Raw genomic sequence first — 19,922 nt, 5'->3', positions numbered from 1 at the left:
ACTGCAGCAGTTTGCTTTAAGGCGCTTTCACATCATATCAACCTCGATGGAAGACCCCCATGGATTCAGTACTGACCCTCTCTCGGAAAGCTAGAAATGAGACTTTTCTCACATTATGCGATCATCATCATTGGGTTGCTGTATTTTGACCATGCCTCCGCCCAGGGTGCATGGGCAATGACCTGGTCCGATTCAACATTTGGATCCGATGGCCCTTGGCATGCTGTCATTATCAAAATGGGGAGCACGGCCACAGAAATAGCCATGTATCCAGGAGCTTCATGGGCAAGCTACGTCCTTCTTGACACGCTTTGCGACAACAAGACCATCTCGTCGTACTGCTATGGAGATAGCGCTGGCCTTTATAACCCTCTTACCTCGGACACTTGGGACAATACATCCATCGATCTCAAACCCCACAACGAGTGGTCAAATTTGCAATGGGGATATACCGATGCGGTGTCTCTGAAAGCCTATGCTTATCGAGCTCTTGAATCGATAGATGTCGAAGGAGAAGGCACATCAGATTCAAATTTGATTGCTATCGAACAAGGGTATCAGACGTACCCGGGAGGGACTTTATTTCCCCTGGATGTGGGGGTCCTTGCACTAGGGTCTCCAGATATTAACCAGACGTTCACTGAGACTAGTGGGTCGTCCGTGAATGGAACCTTTGTCACTAGCTGGCTATATAAGCATGGCGTCACTCCGTCTTATTCATATGGAATGCATATCGGCTCTCCAAAACTCAAGATTCCTGGGTCTCTGTACCTAGGAGGCTACGATAAGAACCGGGTGATTGGGGATATATCTACCCAGCCAACTGACAGCGGGAAGCTGCCAATAGAACTTCTTGATATTAGCATTGGTGTTGTGCAAGGCGGCTCTGTTTGGGAATCCTCTAACATCACAGGCTTGTTAGGGAAGTCTAATTCCTCCTTATCGTCTGGAGTGAATGTTGCAATCGATGCAACAAATCCCTATATCTACGTGCCTCAGAGCACAGCTGATGCTATCACTGCTAACCTCCCCGTCTCTTATCAATCCGACCTCGGTCTTTATACTTGGGATACAAGCAATGAGAATTACTCTAAAGTTCTCACATCTCCTAGCTATTTGGCCTTTACTTTCGTTAAGAGTGGCATCAATACGGAAGAAATCAGCATAAAGGTTCCTTTCGCTCTTCTAAACCTCACGCTCTCACCCCCCTAGTGAAAGTTGATACTCCATACTTGCCACTCATGCCCACCGATGGCAACCTGGTTCTGGGCAGAGCTTTTCTCCAAGCAGCTTTCTATGCTGTGCACTGGTCACAGAAATGTTGGTTTCTGTCTCAAGCCCCTGGGCCAGACTATAGCTTCATCAAAAACGCTGTCGACATAGAGCCCACTACGACTACCATTACTGGTACTGAAAACAGTTGGGAAAACACTTGGGCATCGTTCTGGACCGCCCTCCCCTCAAATGTTGTTATAACTCATTCGGGAACGAATTCGTCGAGCTCTTCTACAAATTCATCTACTCGCACTAGCCTCTCTACTGGTGCTAAGGTAGGGATTAGTATCGGCTGTGCGTTCGCTGCTGTTGCGATCGTTGGTATAGTTGCTTGGTTCTGGATTCGTCACCGGCAAGGAACTAAAGTTGTGGACACTCTACCACCTCAAGATTATGTCAGACCTCGTGTTCTCACGCGAGGATTCTGGCCAGTGGAAATTTCTGGCGGCAAGCGAGATACCTGGCATGAGTTAGATCACAATCCAAGCTTTGTAGGCTATTATGGAAACCAGAGCCCAGGGCAAACGAGTGAAGTTCATGATTCACAAAATTCGACCAGAGCGTCTAACAGATTGAGGAACGATGGTTCTGAGCCCTATGAGCTTAGTCAATAGCGAGCTTAGTCAATGAGTAGCCATTTACTTACGCTTTTCTGCTGGCTATTCCACTTTTCCAGCATTTTGCACAAACTCAATGACTGCAAAAGTGACAAGAGGAGTTTAGAGAAATTAAAGACAGAAGTACAATTAAGACGTTAATAATTCCTATATTGAGGGTGAAGGTGAAGGCTTTTCTGGCTCATGGAAGATAGATTGATGATAATGGCTCGCATGTATTAGACCAACTTGATCGCCTAGCAGCTTTTCGGAATTTGACACTTCGTGTGAAACCCGCAATATAGCCACCGTCAGATATCGCAATAGCATATTGCGACTAATACAACACTATAAAAACTGAATACGGGCCGATAAAGGCTGATTTGTCAAAATAAGGTGACCCAGTAATCCCAGTCGGGATCCGATCTCAAAATAATGCAAACCGCGTGGATCATACTAGGATTGGATGCTAAGCCAAACAGAGCTAGAGAATCTTTAATAATCATGAGATTGGCTGATATGCCCAACTCAAGGATAACAATGGAGCCGCATACGACTACTTCAGGCCATTCGCAGGGCCAAGCTGAACCAATTGCGGTATGACCCCGCAGGCCTTCAAGTTGACATTTCGGATTGGAAATAAGACCTCCTGACTTCGATTGTAGGTAATATAGCTGATATGGGAAAGGGTAGAGCCAGGAAAAGTACGTAGATCTGCGTTCGAGGTCTTGAAAGAAGGCAAGGCACTGGCTGGTTCACGCAGGCGACAAAGAGTGTGACAGGCTCGGTGATACGGTTCAATGGCAAAAGCTCCTCACAAGCGGAGTGTACTTGAAAGACGGGAAGAATGAAACAGCAAGAAGGTTGAAAATATAATGGAACATTGAAGCGGCGATGGGGAGAACTTTATAAACACACCCAGGCGAGCGGTTTGGCCACAGTACACCTAATCTAACTTGGCACGCGGATCTTCATCAAGTAATCCATAGGCGCTGCATCATACATAGTAGCCCACTAAACCATTCGGCCAATGATATCCTTCGGTGAGTAAATTCAAATCTGATGAAACATTATATTTGGACACAAGTATGACTAACTGGAAGTATATCCGTGGTGTTTCAATTTCTGATCTCAGCAAGGACTAGTTTTGCTGGCAACTTCTCGCACGCGCCGGACTGACACGATGGGCGCAACAATTTGCATAGCATTTTATACATAGAGGTCTTATACATAGAAGAAGCTCCATCGGGGATAAGAATATTGATTGATTAGGGGTGGGCCAATAAACCGATTTAGGGCATAAATCCGAATACAGCTAGTGGATTGTGGGAAACGGAGACTCGAAAGCTTGTCAGCAAATATGTAATGCAACTCGTACACTAGGAGCACGATCAAATGGCAATGATATCCGGAATGACTAAAATTGACTGACTGATCGGTGGATTGGGGAGCGGGGGGGGGGGGGGTGCAAATTCGATCAAGCTTACTAGCAGGCTTGTGCGCTCTTCGCATCCAATTAGTAACCAGGGATAAAGGTATTTCTGGATAACCATCGGCCTGTGTTGTTCTGCCTAGGAAAAGATGATACGCGTATTATGAAGTGCCGATTTCAGTAGCCATGCTTCCGGTTGTAGTTTAACCACCCCCGCGTTTGTGGAGTCCCCAGATTCGTGGCGGCGTCTGTTGGCAATCTGGTTGGTCCGGATTTTCCAGATTGTCCCTTCTTCCCCACTTTGATCCATTTCAAGCTCTTGTCCCGCTGCGGGTATTGACCACTTATTTCCTCATGACGATCCACGTCTTGGTCGCTTGACCAATCTGTGCTCGCGCAAGTTGACCCTCCTCACGCCAGGGTCGGATTATCTTCGGGATTTCCCCGTGTCGCGTCATAGTCCCGTCTGCAGCAGACGGGACCTGCTTGGCTCCTAGTTGCCGCTCCTCGGCTTCTCCCTCCCCAGGTGGACTTGATGGACTTGATGACGAGATCAAGCAGGGATCGCCATAGTAGCTCCCTAGGTTAAATAGGATCGAGCACGCCTGCGCCGCTTTCTATCGGTGCCTGCTGGTCCTGGATTTGGCTCGGCCTTTGTACAATTGCAACTGTTCGACATGACTCGAGGATTTCAACTACCCCTACTCGCATTGGGCTCGGTGGCCCTTGCCAGCCAAGATTCCTTTCAGACCAAGTGTGTCGAGTTTGGCAAGAGGATCAACATTCCGAATGTGCAGGTGAATTTTGCCGAATTTGTCCAAGGAGGGACAAACCTGTCTTTGCCAGACAATGCGGCGAGCTGTGGCGCCTCCTACCAGGAAGTCTCAGTTGATTTGTGCCGAGTTGCAATGGCTGTCAAGACTTCTTCCAGCAGTCAAATTACGCTCGAGGCCTGGTTCCCTCGAGATTATAAGGGTCGTTTCCTGAGTACAGGAAACGGCGGTCTCTCCGGATGTACGTGTCAAATATGACTAATCTCATATCGGTACAATACTGACGCCCTGACAGGCATTCAGTACTACGATCTCGCTTATACAGCTCAGTTTGGATTCGCTACGGTCGGTGCCAATAATGGCCACAATGGCACTTCTGGCAAACCGTTTTACCGTCATCCTGAGGTTGTTGAGGACTTTGCTTATCGCTCGGTTCACACCGGCGTCGTTATTGGCAAAGAACTTACCAATCAATTCTATGATGAGGGTTTCAATAAGAGTTACTACCTTGGCTGCTCTACTGGTGGTCGTCAGGGCTGGAAGTCTATCCAGAAATACCCCAATGATTTTGATGGCGTCGTTGCTGGCGCTCCTGCTATCAACTTCATTAATTTGCTGGCCTGGAGTGCTCATTTCTACCCCATCACCGGGTCTCCATCCTCTGATACTTATCTTTCACCTGCTGAATGGAAGATTGTTCATGAAGAGATCCTTCGCCAGTGCGATACTATTGACGGAGCAAAGGATGGCGTGATCGAAGATCCAGATCTATGCCACCCTATTCTGGAAACATTGATCTGCGCGCCTAATACTTCCAATACATCCAGTTGCCTGACTGGCACTCAGGTACACACCGCGCAGCAGGTCCTCTCTCCTCTTAACGGCATCAACGGCACCCAGCTGTACCCCCGCATGCAACCCGGGTCAGAGATCGCAGCCTCATCAATCATGTATACTGGTGAACCCTTTTCCTATAGCACCGATTGGTACCGATATGTCGTCTATAATAACCCGTCCTGGCGTGGCGAGAACTGGACAGTCAAGGATGCAGCAGTCGCACTTGCTCAGAATCCGTATAATATCCAAACCTGGGATGGTGACCTCTCGCCTTTCCAGAAGGCAGGCGGAAAGGTTCTTCACTATCACGGTCTGCAGGACCAGCTCATCAGCTCAGATGACTCCAAGTGGTATTACTCCCACGTTGCTGAGACGATGAATCTGCCACCGGCTAGCCTTGATGAATTCTACCGTTTCTTTACTATCAGCGGTATGGGTCACTGTGGGGATGGCGATGGTGCTTATGGTATTGGCCAGGGCATTGATACCTACGCTGGTAGTGACCCGGAGGACAACGTTCTTATGGCTATGGTGAGATGGGTTGAGCAAGGTGTGGCGCCTGAAACTGTCCGTGGCGCCAAGTTTACCGATGGTCCTGGATCCGAGATCGAATACCGTCGCAAGCACTGCCGCTACCCTCGCCGAAATGTGTTCAAGGGTCCCGGAAACTACACTGATGAGAATGCTTGGGAATGTATTTGAGTTCAGTCCCGATACTTAATCGTCTCGCAGTCCGTTCTTGAGACAGAACATATAGATTCATTTTCCAAAGTTTAACATATGTCCGTCATATGCGTCCATTTCTTGTCCAAGTTTCCATGAACCTCTTTGCTAGCTGGCCAGATCTAATGTAAGCCATAAAAACATTTCCACTAATTAATTGACCTCGGTCTTTCCCAGATCAGCACTCTGCTGCTCGGCAACTACGTCAGCTGGGATAAGGTCAGGTGTTGTGTTCACCAAGGTTATCATGGGGAACAGAGCAATCCCAAGTAAAGCAAAGGAGACACAGCTGTGAAATTAGTCAGAAAATACTTTAGAAATGATTTCCATAGTGATACTCAGGTCACTCACAATCCAATCAGTGGGTTATTTGTCGTTTGCGTATTCATTCCGTACGAAATAGCTTGGCCGACCGCTTCGATACACCTAAATGCAGCACCATTCCTTACATTCTCTGGGAAAGAATTAACGTAAGATCCGGATTCACATTAAAATAAGTTCCAACAATTATCTTACCCTGGGCATCCGTTGCAAAAGATGAGAGGAGCCAATACATATATGACTGTGACAATGGGCCAGTAGTCTGGACAAAGAAGTATGGCAAAAACGATGAGGGGTATAACGCATCATCCCAATCTATGTTACCAGGGTCATGTTTATTGAACTTGACTTGCATGATTATCGACCAAATGTATACTGCGGTGTTGAGAATGACGACAGTGAAAAGACCAAATTGGGCACGACGACGCTGACTGACACCCTTCATATCTAGTATGAATCCAAGTCCGAAACAGCCGACACTAGGAACAGAAAAAGTGGGAAATTAACGGACTGTAAGCTCTATTATATATATTGTACTTACATGCAGAAGAATGGCGAGATGAGAGATGAGAGCGCGCGAGCGCGCACAGAGAAATAGGTTCCTAAATAGGTGCTCCATGTTCCACTACTTAGGTTAGCTTGTTTGATCTTAACCTGAGAAGAATTCCAATATTTACCTATAAAAGAACGACCATAAGGCCCAAAACATTGAAAGTAGTATTAGCTTTGAGCTCATTGTCTTCGCAATGTGCTTCAATTCCATCCTGGTAGAAAGAGGGTTCGATATGACGATTCTGGTCCCATCAGATCGGATGACACGTTCAAAGGGAATTATCAACAGCGCAAATGGGAGACTGATAGGTGATATTTAATTAGTATCAGTCCATGTATTGATAGCGTCATCTTCATCTTCGTTTTATACATACGCAACAGATTCAATAATCACGAATGCCAAATAGGTATCTGGAGAGACTCCGCCCTCAACTCCTTTTTGATAGTTCTTGGAGATACTTCTCGGTGCGTTAATACGTAAATTTCGTCAACTCAATTTCCAAATAAATACTCACTTGATTGCACCTCCCACGAGCTGACCAAGATTTCGCGATACAATCCACAGAGCTAAATATTTTCCACGGGCACCAGAAGGTGCAAGGGTCATAATTGCACCTGCTTCCGCGACATACCAGCAAGCAGTTCCAATTCCACTGATTGCACCACTGAGAATAAGATACTAAAGAGAGATAGATATTATTAGTTTGAGTTCTGTGGAAGAATAGAACAAGCGTCAATACACACCCACTGGTTTCCAAACTTGCTATTACAATAGTACGCTGAGCCTTGAATGGGAAAGGACATTGAACCAAGAACCAGAGCCCACTTGACACCGATTTTGTTCACTAATGGCCCGCCCAAGAAACATACTAGTCACCTGTTAGAGCTGAGATTTTTTTTTTTTTTTTTCCCTAAAATATATCACGGAACTTACCGACAGCTAGCAGGGCATATGTGATTGCGGTCGCAATATTCGACACGTGGGGAGATGCAAGACCACCTCCACCAAGACCTAGAGGTGATGGGTTGAGCAAACCATGGTAGGAGAGGTATAATATCCGATGCACCCACCTGTGATTGCGTCTGACATGGCTGGTCCACAGAAGGCCTGAATACTTAGTAAAATCATCTGCGTTAAGCTGTGCTGCCAAAGTCGTTTCCATCTTGGGACAGTCTCTTCGTACTGGTCGATGTCAATCCCCTGAAAGCTAGTGTGACTTTCCTGCTCGGGGGGAAGATTGATTTTGGTACAAGACATGGCATTCTTTGTGTCAGGTATAGTAGCACAAACCCGTTGAGCCATGGGATATAGAACTGACTATGACAAAAGGATCAAATTAGAAGCTTCAAACTCCGACTATATATACTTAAACCCATACACGCTAAGCCTATATGTTTTGGCCTCCGGCGTACGTAAATGCGAAATATTGCATTTTCTCCGCGTTTCCATCGGTCTTATCGTGGGCATTGGGGTCCCTGAGAGTTGATGGAAGGTCCACGCCCAGGGCTTATCTACGTATGTGCCCCCGGAATCTCTCCAGACCCCGAGGCCGGTGGGGCAAGAGGGTAGAGGGGTTTGACCCCCCACATTCTCCAATGCCCCTTCGAGCTATAGGGTTCCCGAGAGACGATGGAAGGTCCACACGAAAAAGGCCTCGCGCTAGCGTCCCATTCCCTCGTAATCTCTTGCGATAAGTTTGCCATCTCGCACCAATAATAACGAGAGGCCTTAATCATATCGGTTCTTGGTTCCCAAAATCGAAACACAACGCCTGAAAGTGGCCGCTGTGGAGTATCCCGACAAAAACAACACAACTAGCCCAAGAATCAATCACGTGGGGTGACTCTTATCGGCTTATTAGACTCGGCATCTTTCGTTGAACTAGACAGGCTGAGGTTGCAATTATTTCAGCTCCTTTTCTCACGTCCATCGTATCGTCCCCTTGCAAAAAGCTATTGATCGATTGAGATGACTCACTCACGTGCAACCACAAAAATTATTGTCGTCGGTGGAGGGGGCACTATTGGTTCCTCCACCGCATTGCATCTCGTTCGGTGCGGGTATACTCCGTCAAATATTACCGTTCTTGACGTGTATCCGATTCCTTCATCACAGTCTGCGGGAAATGATCTCAATAAGATCATGGGCATCCGGTTACGAAACCGTTCAGATTTACAACTTTCGCTGGAGGCGCTAGATATGTGGAAAAACGATTCATTATTTATGCCTTTCTTCCACAATGTCGGCATGGTAAGTATTCGGTCTCTGGACGTTCATAGAATAATTATTGACTTGCTAGATTGACTGCTCATCATCGGATGAGGGGATCTCCGCGCTTCGGAAGAAGTATCAATCACTCCTCGATGCGAATATTGGGCTAGATAAGACAAACTTCTGGCTGGATAACGAAGATGACATTCAGGCGAAGGCACCAAACTTTACGCGGGAGCAGCTTAAAGTAACAAATCTCTCCATCAAAAGACCACGAGTATCCAGGACTCACTGTAGTAAAACCAACAGGGGTGGAAAGGTGTGTTTTGCAGTGACGGAGGCTGGCTTTCGGCTGCCAAAGCTATCAATGCGATTGGGCAATTCCTGAAACACAAGGGTGTCAATTTTGGATTTGGCAGGTACGTGTGATTCCTTTTCAAGCCCATGGGAGCTGCGTCTTTCATTAACGAACGTGTACTGCCAGCGCCGGGACATTCAAGCGGCCCCTATTCACCTCAGATGGAACAACTTGCCATGGGGTTGAAACAGTGGATGGGAAGAAATATTACGCCGATAAGATAGTCTTGGCTACCGGGGCGTGGAGTCCAACATTAATTGATCTAGAAGATCAATGCGTTTCCAAAGTAAGACCCCCGCCCCAACCGTTTTTACACCTCAAACAAGACAGGTTTATTTGGCTTAACTGGGGTCATTGACTGGAATCTAAAGGCTTGGGTTTTCGCTCATATTCAACTTACGGCTCACGAAGCGAGTCAATACAAGGGCATCCCTGTGGTCTATGACTGTGATTATGGTTTCTTCTTCGAGCCCAATGAGTAAACAAATCTCCAAGACATGTGCATGCGTCTGTTCTAAGGTTGAATCTACAGGCATGGAATCATCAAAGTCTGCGATGAGTTCCCGGGGTTCTCCCGCTTCAAAAAGCACCAGCCCTACGGTGCTAACTCTCCGAAAATGATATCTGTTCCGCGATCACATGCTAAGCATCCGACGGATACTTATCCAGATGCCTCCGAAATAACAATTCGAAAGGCTATCAAGAGGTTTATGCCTGCTTTCGAGAACAAGAAACTTTTCAGCCGGACTATGTGCTGGTGCACCGACACTGCTGATGCAAATCTCCTGATATGCGAACACCCCAAATGGAAAGGCTTTTTCCTCGCGACAGGAGACAGTGGGTATGAGCTTGTATACGATCACTTATTGGACATTGTACGATTTAGGAAACTAACATATTTCTTTTTCTAGGCATTCTTTCAAAATTTTGCCAAATATTGGAAAGCATGTCGTGGAGTTGATTGAAGGTTCTCTTGCCCCTGATCTTGCTGATTCTTGGAAGTGGAGACCTGGCGGTGATGCCCTTAAGTCTAGACGGGGTGGTGTGCCCAAGGATCTCGCTGATATGCAAGGCTGGAAGCACGATCCAAAGCTTTGACAAAAACCCCAATTGTAACTTTCATGCAGGATGGAGTCTTTGATTATAGATGAAGTTCTGAATTACTGCCAACAACCAGACCTAAGGGATGAATCGGACGATTGTCAACATCCATAATGTATTAAATTCTTTTCGAGAGTGAGGTTTAATTTTTTTTTTCTCAAATGTTTATTCATTATATGTATAGATCAAATTTAATCATAGATTCATATAAGCTGTCCAAATGCGACCTCTTCAGCTTATTTGGAAGTGACTCTGTTGACATGGCCAGTTAACTCCTTCAGTGTTGTCACAACAAGTGCGAGTTATCCGTTTAGTGCTTAGCAGCTTCTTCAAAGTATGTCAGACACATATATATACATATGGAGGAGATCATTTGAGGCAAAAAAAGACGGAGACGTACCCTTGTAAACATCGGCCTTGGCATCGTGGACATGTTCATCCTTCTTGTCTCCAATAGCGTCAACAGCAGCACTGGCACGAGTGCTCAGGCTAACATCAGAATCTTTTGCCACGCTCTTGTTGGCCTCCTTGGACGCCTCAGCACCGGCACCTTGGACAGTCTCGACGACATAGTTGGCAGCGTTCTAAAATCGATTAACATATAGAACCTCAAGTCTGTCCTAAGCTGTAACCGCATACCTTGACAGTCTCCATTGTTGAGAGATAATCGGTTGAGTATTGGAGAATAAACTTATTTGATGTGATAATGTTGGTGACGATTTTAATGGTTGCTTCGACGGGGAAATGAGCTCCATTTATCTTACAACCTCAGTCGTCCCCATCCTACCATATTGCGTCATTGAAATCCAGTCTTGTCTATCATGTTCCAGGGGCTTGAAAAGGGGGATACGAGGAGTTATTTTCCGTACCCAAAGTTCCCCGGATCAGGGTTTTTGGACCAAAATCAAGGAAATATGAAAGCCATTGTCCGTTTGGACTTCAACCCTTTCGTATCTGATAGTGTCCAGGCGGGATTTCAAGCGAAAAGCTTCGTACAAGCCGTTCAGAATGAGAGCGACCCTGATGACGTTTTACACTTTCATTTTCTGTCTTGATTCCGATCGGAATGGCTTGCAGGCAGGGGTAATTCTAGATCTCGGCGAGTTCCGAGTGTCGTCAGTGGCTGGCAGCTTCATAGTCCCACATGTTCCCGCCCACGGTTAGGCGCGGCGGACAACCGCGGCTTTTCTTGCCCTTGTCTTGCAAGTCCTGTTAATCGCTGGCTGGTAGTGCTCTATGCATCAGTCATTGGCGGCTGTGTGACTGTGTGTGGGGGCTCTACATGCAGAACAATTTTCGGTATAGGCACAGTCTCGGTGACGTAAAGATGAAACCAAAGTAGACCCGCTCAAGCTCAGAAACCGGCTGCCACGACGCCTTGAAACACGAATACACATATAATATACAATGAAAATCTTCTCGCCATTTCCTTTCTTTATTCTGCTTTTGTATCCCTGGAATATATTTTAGAATTGTTAAGCTGATAGACTTAAAGCAACGAGTTAGTGGCCAAGGGTGGGGATCCAGGTCACAAATCGCCGCACTAAGCAGGAGTTCCTTATATTCCTTGCCAGAATATGAGACCTTCAATGATTCTTTCAATGTCGAGGAAGCCATAGCCAACAAAATGCATGCATCTCTTCAAGAAACTCTAGGTGAAGGAAAGGTCTTGACAACTGCGAGAATCACACAGGAGACAGACGCAGTCTAGATGGAATGTATCAGGTAGTTGAACAATGACTGGCATGGATATCATAGCTTCTGAATTTCATGGGGCTGTATGGTAATGGTACCCGCGTCGCTCTCAAGTGCCTGGTGTGCCTGGTGTGCACGGATTCTGTGATCTGCAAGGGGATTGTTTAAAAAAGGACGTCATCACGGCAGAAAATAGCAGAGGCGGAAACTGGCAGCAAAAAGCAAATCCGTTCCGCAGGCAAACCTACACCGCCTGGGAGTGTTCTGTTGGACGCTTGCCAGGTTTGCTAGACTCGTTGCTGGGCCGTCATTGTTCCTTTCAGCAGAAAAGACAGTATCTTGCTTCACGAAGGACGCAAAGTGCAAGATCCACTACTAGCATCACGCCCGGCACCCACCACTCTAGTTCCTCCTTAGTCCCCGCACGGATCACCCTTTCTCGCCCCCATCGAAGCTACCCCTCGGAGCATAGTCGCGTCGAACCCCGTGTATCCAGCCGGACGGAACGTTGTGTCTTTTCGCAGATTCCCTTGTTGAATAATCATACAGAAAATCTTCACAATGGCAGACATGGACGGATTCGCGCAAACCCGAGGCGCTGACGACCTCTTCGATGATGAGATTATTCCAGTCTCCGCGGAGGAGCAGCAGGCTCAGACAGAGGTGGTGGTGATCCCGGAAGCCGATCCAGAACCCGTACCCCAGGCGCAAGGGCCAGTCATTGAGCAACAGCCCTTTCCACGCGGGGACACACCGCAGCGGGGTCGTGGTGGCGATCGTGGCCGCGGCCGTGGCCGTGGAGGCGCTCGGGGGAAAGGAGGACGGGGGTTGCAAGAGTCTCAGTGGGCCGAAAAGAAGCCCGCAGAGAGTGCGCCACGCAATAAGGCTCCTAAGGCCTCCATTGAGCCCAAAGTGCCTGCCACAGAAGCTGTGACACCGGACAAGCCACAAGATTCAGCGAAGGACCAAGCTGCCCAGGAGGAAGACGCGAAGGGCGAAGTGCAGCCTACCAATGGTGCTGAGCCCCAACGTGTACCGGCTGTGCGAGGAGACCGAAGTGCCACGGGGGGAGTGCGAAAGGTACTGCAAGCTCCCGGCTCCTGAGAACCTCTTCAAGCGATGATGCTGTTACTGGTTACTGACGGGCGTATCTAGCCAAAACTCACGGAAGAAGAACTGTCGAAGCGCATTGCGGCTGCGAAGGAGAACGCCGCTAAGAAGGCAGCTGCTCATGCTCGCGCAGAGGCGGATCAGGCCTCGTTCCTGGAACGCGAGCAGGTCGCAGCGGAAAAACGACGCCAGGAGGCCGCCAATCGAAAGGTCATGGACAACGAGCGCGAGCAGAACCGACAGCGCAAGCTTCGTGCACAAACCGGCCGTGAGTGGGACTCGCAGAAACAAGAAGAAGACTACAACCCTCGCGGTGGTGGTAGTCAATTCCGCCGGGGCATGCATGGTGGCGTAACTGGGTACGCACGACGGGACTTTGACGAAGGCCGTTCTGATGAATCCGGTCCCCATGCTAGTACTGGTCGAGGGCGTGGACGTGGTGGACGAGGTGGTCGTGGCCGTGGACTTTCTCGTGGGCCCCAAGGTGACCGGGCCGCTTCGAACGAGCCCTCTGAGCGAGGCGGCCCCAAGGCCTCGACACCTGCAGTCAACAGTCAAGCCGAATTCCCGTCCCTTCCCGCTGGTAAGAAGCCAGAAGACACTGCCCCGGCTACTTTGGAAACGAAAGCTACCAGATCACCGCCTTCGATGGAAAAGCTCGAATCTTCCATGTCCCCTCTCACCGGCACTTGGGCCGACCAGGTTGAAGAGTAGCCTTGCTCTATCGGCAACCTTTGATACTTCCGTATAATCATGTTCTTTTCTCAGCTTTTGACGACTCCTCTTGGGTTTTTCTTTTTTTTTTTTTTCCTTTTTTTCTGGCATTGTTTACGACCCGAAAAGATTTTGATTACCCGCATCGTCTTGCAATTTGATATCCCCCCCCTCTTTTGTATTTGGTGGCCTTTAGTCTACCTAAAAGATACTGTGTTAATCCATGTCATCATTTTGGTACATTTGATCTGGATACCGAGGGCTTTCTAGACCAGTTTACGCCTTCAAATTCAAGTTCTATGATGTCTGTCAGTAGGGTTAATTGGCCACGGTCGGCTGTAATTGTGGTGCTTCCTTATGGTGCCCAAAAGCAGCATGGTAAATTGAAAGGGAGCCTAGAATTGGGAGCTCAACATCCCTGGAATTATTGATTGGATGCATATCCAAATTTCTGGCGTCGCAGGGTTATGTGCCGACTGTGCCTACTGTCCTGTCAGTGCGACTTTTGCCAATGTTTGATCTCAACCTCAAGACCGCTTCATGGCCGCCCAGTAACACTAATGCAGCCGTTCAGCCGATACCAATAGGCGATGCTTGGATCACCACGCTTCCATTTGTCCGTACTTCCACAGCTCACGCTGGCATCAGATCAACCGGTCATTAAAGGGGACATTGCGAAGGCGATGACACCAGGACAGTCAGCCACCAATCTGGGGTACAGATCACCTCCCAATGACCTCCTCGCCCCAAAGCCAAATCCACTGGTATCGGCAGTTATATCCCACTTTATCTCGGTTGTGGCGTGAAGGGGGGAGGAGACCATGGATGCGAAGTATCGGGAAGAGGGCGAAACATGTGGAGGAACCCGAGAGTCTTGGTCGCGTCCAGTTCATGCTCGATCACATTATTCGAGATGACGACGCCAGCCCGTAGCGCGTACGGGAATTCGGATAATGTCACGTCCGCTCAGAACATCTCGCATTCCCTACCTTCGTTCGCCAGCCTCGTCCAGATCCGTATAGCTCTAGTCAACGCAACACACCGGCGAGTTTTCGGGGGATTGCTGCTTCTCCCAGTTGGTGATACTTCCCACCTTTCAGGATGGATCCGCTTTGGTCGGCTCAGTTGATTGATAAGGAAACACAGCTCCCATCCATCCCATAATTTCACCGACATGAAGCCGGTGACCATATTCAGCATGGGTCCAAAACGAATGAACCGCCATCGGACCGCAGTCAGGGCTCCACCGAGCCATGCTTAATCACCCTGACTGACGCGGTCTCCCCAGTTTTGGACAACCCTTACGCATTAGCCTCTGCAGATCTTCAGCCCAGCCGGACCAAACTTTAACCGCTCACTCTATGATGGGCCCTCGAACCTCCCTGGAACACCTGAGACTTGGGTTCACCACGCTTTCAGGTACACTTTAATTTCATCATGGACCCAAGCGCCCCCGTTTCGAACCTGTTCAAAGCTTTCCATTGGCTCAGTCCCCTTTCTATGTGTCCAATTCCAACCGGTTTTGCCCTCCGCCAGATTCTTATGCTCTTGAAGAAACAACCACGCGGCCCTGGTGGTCGCGATCTCATTAGTCGTCCACGGGTTGAAACGGCTCTCATGTTTTCTCTATCCCAAACACTTGGCCCGGTGCCTGGGCCGTGTCTTATTGCAAGATGACGACGCTCCTTGGGTTCTAGCAGCTTGAGCAGGACCTGGAGCCCCATAGCGAGGTGAGTTTCATAGGCTGAGCTCAGTCCATTCGGGAGATCAGCAAATTATCGAGGGCCACCCTTCTTCCCCTTAACCGGAAAGATGGCTGTTCTCAAACCACGCATTGTCGTTCTTATAAATTGATAAATAACGCTTTCACTCGAAACATTTATTTTCACAGCAGACGGGGATTTTCCATTCATTGCTATTCAACCCCCTCTGCCATTCTTTTATTGAACATTGGTCTGCTTCTTGAACCCAGATCATCACCATGCGCCTTCAATCCGGCGCGTTTGTCGCGGCTTTCGCCGCTACCGCCAGTGCTACCTCGCTGGCCGACGTCTGCACCTTGTCCAATGTTAAGTCTGCACTGCCTTCCAACGGAACTCTGCTGGGTATCAACCTGATCCCTTCCGCTTCCACTGCGAGTGTGGTTGAAAATGCCAGCACTGGGGGCGGTATGAGCAGCTCCAGCTCGAGCGAGACTTACAGCTACTGCAATGTGACCCTGACCTACGTTCACCCTGGAAAGAGCGATAACATTGTCGTCAAGTACGCCTTCCCGGAGCCCTCGGACTTCAAGAAGCGCTTCTACGTCGCCGGTGGTGGCGGTTACTCCCTGAACACCGACTCCACTGGTGGTCTTGAATATGGTGCAGTTGGTGGTGCCACTTCGGCAGGGTACGATGCCCTCAACTCTGTTTCCTATGACGATGTGGTCCTTGCCGGCAACGGCTCCATCAACTGGGATGCGACTTATATGTTCGGCTACCAAGCGCTCGGCGAGATGACCCAGCTGGGTAAATACGTGACAAAGGGGTTCTATGGTCTTTCGACAAGTTCCAAGGTTTATACCTACTATGAGGGATGCTCTGACGGTGGCCGTGAGGGCATGAGCCAAGTTCAGCGATATGGTGAGGAATACGATGGAGTCATTACTGGTGCTCCCGCCTTCCGATACGGCCAGCAGCAAGTCCACCATGTGTTCTCTTCCGAAGTGGAGAAGACCCTGGATTACTACCCCCTCCCTGTGAACTGGCAAAGATTGTGAACGCTACTATCAAAGCTTGTGATCCTCTTGATGGTCGCACCGACGGTGTCATCTCCCGTACTGATCTGTGCATGCTCAACTTCAACCTCTCCTCCATCATTGGCGAGGAGTACTACTGTGCTGCCGAGACTAGCACCTCGCTAGGCTTTGGCTTCAGCAGCAAGGTCAAGCGTGCTGAGGGCAGCAGTACCAGCTACCAGCCCGCTCAGAGCGGCACTGTCTCTGCCGAGGGCGTTGCGGTTGCACAGGCTATCTACGACGGCCTCCACAACTCCAAGGGCGAGCGCGCCTATCTTTCTTGGCAGATCGGTTCGGAGTTGTCTGATGCTGAGACTGAATGGAACAACAGCACTCAAAAGTGGGAGCTTGACATTCCTTCCACCGGCGGTGAATTTGTCACCAAGTTTGTTGAACTTCTTGACCTGGACAACCTGTCGGATCTCGATGGCGTCACCTACGATACCCTCGTTGAATGGATGAACACCGCTATGGTGCGCTACATGGACAGTCTGCAGACCACCCTGCCTGACCTGACCCCCTTCCAATCTTCTGGTGGCAAGCTGCTGCACTACCACGGCGAGTCTGATCCCAGTATCCCCGCCGCCTCGTCAGTGCACTACTGGCAATCCGTCCGCTCGATCATGTACCCTGATGCTTCGGCCAAGGAGAGCCTCTCGGAGCTCCAGGACTGGTACCAGTTCTACTTGATCCCTGGTGCGGCGCACTGCGGCACCAACTCCCTGCAGCCCGGCCCCTACCCGGAGGATAACATGGCGACCATGATCGACTGGGTCGAGAACGGCGTTCAGCCCAAGCGCCTGAACGCCACCGTCTCCTCTGGCGACTACGAAGGCGAGGTCCAGAAGCTGTGTCAGTGGCCGTCGCGTCCGCTCTGGCGCAACAAATCTACTTTCGATTGTGTCTATGACAAGAAGTCGTACGAGAGCTGGACCTACGATTTCCCTGCCTTCAAGGTCCCCGTCTACTAAGTTCGTTCGACCTCGCTTGGCGCACTATTTTTCTGTCGATACGATATAGGTATAGTGCGCTGTACCCGTGTCGCTTTGATTGAGCAGGAGGCCGCATTCCTTCTACATGGATTTAAGCTTATATCCATTGGATTGAGAAAAAAGTGCTTCTCTGTACATATCTATTTTTACTCCTTTTTTTTTCTTCTGATATTTAATTTGATCCTACTTTTTGAGGTTTCGATTACTACTTCCATTTTCTCCCAAATATCCTATCTTCCTCCTGAAAGAAAAAAAAAATCAATCACTTGATGTATAAGGCAAAAAGAATTGTCAATGAAGAAAGTTTTATCCAAGTGTTAGAACCCAAGCGGCATTAGCCCTACAGGCGTGTGTATCCCTGTCATTAGGGTCCTGGTACGAGGCTGCACAAGTGGCATCTCCAGCTGCACAAGTCACAGTCTCACAGCTATCGTCGCTAATCGTCACAGCGAAGCCTTGCTGAACAATCGGCGAAGTGGAGTTGATGTTTAGGGAAGACATATCCCAAAAAAGTTTATCACCAGTTTTGGTATACTCGTATTGTAGAACGCTGTCCTGTTTTGGTGAGGTTGATATTTTTACGGATATGCCGCTGCCATCAGACATAACGCGCCACTGCTCAGTGTAGGTACCGGTCTTCTTTTGTACAGTGTGCATGACGCCGCCCGTTGTGTCGGAATCTGAAACTGACCATATGTAGATTGGCTGATCCATCTTATTAACGATCTCAACCGCCCCGGAGGTACCACTCCTACCGGAAATGGACCTTGGACCATTGGCCGTGGCAGCAATGGTCCGTAATTCAGGATCGGCGTGGTCATCAACTGCACGAGGTAAGTCGTATCTGCGCTCTTCAACAGGCACAGCAAATGCCGTGGTTGTGATGGCGGCAAGGAGAGTGAGGTTCCTAAAGAACAACATCGTTTCGGTTCAATTTCTGATCCAAAATCGATGAACGTATGGTCTGTTTGGCCCGGGAGCTCTAGAATCTAGAGGGAAAGGATCGACAATATCTGATCTACAGACAAAGACTTGATATCAAAGGACTGTTGGGTGATCGGCACAGCCTAGATCACCGGAGAGATTTAGATCCCAAAGGAGTGAGGGGTCGGCAGGGAGAGCGCGCAATGTTGATTAAAGAATGGACGACAGTGGACATGCCCAAGCGCAGATGGGTGCTTTCTGTCTTTTTATCATCCATGGTGGAGAAAGATCTGAAGCTGGATGTGAGCACCATGAAACAGACAACGCTGTCCAAAAAAAGCATTAGCGTCTGTGGGTGTGTTGAACCTAAGAGTCTAGACGCATGTTTGAGCCCTAGGAGTGTCTGGCTAAGGCCGGGAGAAGAAGATCATTGGAAGGCTTGGCCCTAGGTTTTGTTTGAGAAATCGCAAATGTTGGACGATGTAGGACGGGGACCCAGTTGGTATCAAGGGGTCCTGTTCGCTGAAGGTGTTGCCAGAACACCACCAACGATCGAAAGCTGGACCCCACAGGGCTGGACTGTAGATGGGGTGGTCCTTTCAGATCGATGGACGATCTATTCCGGGAGGGTGGGTCCGCCCTGGTTGGGACAGATCACGGCGCCAAATACGCGTTACGAGTGGAGCGCCAACGGCTTCTACGAACACGACAGTGGTTGTCCATGGCTGTCAGAGGCCACATTACGTGGTTCTTGTCGCGACTCTGCTGTCGAAGCGCCAGGACGAAACAGTTGAAGCAGTTTGTCGCTGGGGAAGACCCGAACCCCAGCTGAAGAGCAGTCTCCAAATCGGTCTCGATATCTCCAGGATCAAAGATCAGACCGTGGGGTGGGTTTTCATGAAATCATTGGATCATGGCGATGACCAAGGGCTTAGCTTAGCGCAGGAACGAAGAAGGAATCATTCCTTGTGGTGTTATTTTTTCAACGGTACCTGATCCAACTGCGTGCGTGGCAGGTGGAGACATGGAAATAGAAATGTCCCAAAACGTGGGACGGAATATCCCCGGACCTTTGAAGTCAGTTTTTCCAGGCCTAATTCAGGCATCAAAATTCCTAATTTGGGAAAAAAGAACGGGACGCCTATGTATCAAATGACTCGGATCTTCCTCCAAGTAGAATTAACCATTGGACTAAGCTTTCTTGGCTAGTCAGCCTCACTTCAATTGTTGTTAGGGCACAAGATAATTTCTATTTGTTTCTGTTTCTCTTGTATGAGCATTCCCGTGTTTGGCTTCAACGGTTGCTGCCGTGCCGCCGATAAAAACCGTGATCACCACCCCTGTTTTGTTTTCCATTGTTCTTTCTTTCTAGTATAGTATATACCAGTTAATGGGCTTCATTTAATTCCTCGCATTACTTTCGACGGCGATCGAGATGGGATTCCTTATATACTGCCTGCACATCTAGGCATCCATCGTACACCTATAAACTCCGTAATGCCAACGAATGGAGCTATCATCTTACAAT

At 48.8% G+C, this 19,922-nt stretch overlaps 9 protein-coding genes across 9 annotated transcripts; 6 read left to right on the top strand and 3 right to left on the bottom strand.

Annotated features, from left to right (window-relative positions):
* Positions 1-96: 96 nt before the first annotated feature.
* N7462_010866 (uncharacterized protein) lies at positions 97-1,212 on the top strand (the record flags this gene model as incomplete). Its single annotated transcript, XM_057082580.1, has 1 exon — positions 97-1,212. One exon carries the CDS (start codon positions 97-99, stop codon positions 1,210-1,212), a length of 1,116 nt encoding a protein of 371 aa, XP_056929620.1.
* Positions 1,213-1,241: 29 nt separating this feature from the next.
* Positions 1,242-1,889, top strand: N7462_010865 (uncharacterized protein; the record flags this gene model as incomplete). Its single annotated transcript, XM_057082579.1, has 1 exon — positions 1,242-1,889. One exon carries the CDS (start codon positions 1,242-1,244, stop codon positions 1,887-1,889), a length of 648 nt encoding a protein of 215 aa, XP_056929619.1.
* Positions 1,890-3,980: 2,091 nt separating this feature from the next.
* faeB-2 (putative feruloyl esterase) lies at positions 3,981-5,615 on the top strand (the record flags this gene model as incomplete). Its single annotated transcript, XM_057082578.1, has 2 exons — positions 3,981-4,317; positions 4,372-5,615. The coding sequence occupies 2 exons, from the start codon at positions 3,981-3,983 to the stop codon at positions 5,613-5,615; spliced, it is 1,581 nt and encodes a 526-aa protein (XP_056929618.1).
* Positions 5,616-5,789: 174 nt separating this feature from the next.
* N7462_010863 (uncharacterized protein) lies at positions 5,790-7,773 on the bottom strand (the record flags this gene model as incomplete). Its single annotated transcript, XM_057082577.1, has 10 exons — positions 5,790-5,925; positions 5,988-6,090; positions 6,153-6,436; positions 6,499-6,582; positions 6,635-6,811; positions 6,884-6,967; positions 7,025-7,188; positions 7,254-7,378; positions 7,444-7,521; positions 7,581-7,773. Coding segments are annotated over 10 exons (1,428 nt in total), but the record flags the coding sequence as incomplete, so codon positions are not given.
* A 705-nt stretch (positions 7,774-8,478) lies between these two features.
* N7462_010862 (NAD(P)/FAD-dependent oxidoreductase) lies at positions 8,479-10,177 on the top strand (the record flags this gene model as incomplete). The annotated part of the gene is made up of 7 exons (XM_057082576.1): positions 8,479-8,760; positions 8,810-8,968; positions 9,031-9,140; positions 9,206-9,365; positions 9,451-9,557; positions 9,612-9,920; positions 9,991-10,177. 7 exons carry the CDS (start codon positions 8,479-8,481, stop codon positions 10,175-10,177), a joined length of 1,314 nt encoding a protein of 437 aa, XP_056929616.1.
* Positions 10,178-10,490: 313 nt separating this feature from the next.
* Positions 10,491-10,834, bottom strand: grg1 (putative glucose repressible protein Grg1; the record flags this gene model as incomplete). Its single annotated transcript, XM_057082575.1, has 3 exons — positions 10,491-10,507; positions 10,581-10,764; positions 10,820-10,834. 3 exons carry the CDS (start codon positions 10,832-10,834, stop codon positions 10,491-10,493), a joined length of 216 nt encoding a protein of 71 aa, XP_056929615.1.
* Positions 10,835-12,436: 1,602 nt separating this feature from the next.
* On the top strand, positions 12,437-13,699 carry N7462_010860 (uncharacterized protein; the record flags this gene model as incomplete). The annotated part of the gene is made up of 2 exons (XM_057082574.1): positions 12,437-12,955; positions 13,031-13,699. The coding sequence occupies 2 exons, from the start codon at positions 12,437-12,439 to the stop codon at positions 13,697-13,699; spliced, it is 1,188 nt and encodes a 395-aa protein (XP_056929614.1).
* A 1,981-nt stretch (positions 13,700-15,680) lies between these two features.
* Positions 15,681-17,449, top strand: N7462_010859 (putative tannase; the record flags this gene model as incomplete). Its single annotated transcript, XM_057082573.1, is given in 2 exon segments — positions 15,681-16,439; positions 16,454-17,449. 2 exon segments carry the CDS (start codon positions 15,681-15,683, stop codon positions 17,447-17,449), a joined length of 1,755 nt encoding a protein of 584 aa, XP_056929613.1.
* Positions 17,450-17,776: 327 nt separating this feature from the next.
* On the bottom strand, positions 17,777-18,391 carry N7462_010858 (uncharacterized protein; the record flags this gene model as incomplete). Its single annotated transcript, XM_057082572.1, has 1 exon — positions 17,777-18,391. The coding sequence occupies one exon, from the start codon at positions 18,389-18,391 to the stop codon at positions 17,777-17,779; it is 615 nt and encodes a 204-aa protein (XP_056929612.1).
* Between the last annotated feature and the right edge of the window lie 1,531 nt (positions 18,392-19,922).

This window comes from Penicillium macrosclerotiorum (genome assembly GCF_028827735.1).
Source record: "Penicillium macrosclerotiorum strain IBT 26536 chromosome Unknown utg000010l_segment0_segment0, whole genome shotgun sequence".
Taxonomy (NCBI): Eukaryota; Fungi; Ascomycota; class Eurotiomycetes; order Eurotiales; family Aspergillaceae; genus Penicillium; species Penicillium macrosclerotiorum.
The sequence above is the reverse complement of the archived record's forward strand: the minus strand, read 5'-3'. Positions and strand labels throughout refer to the sequence as shown.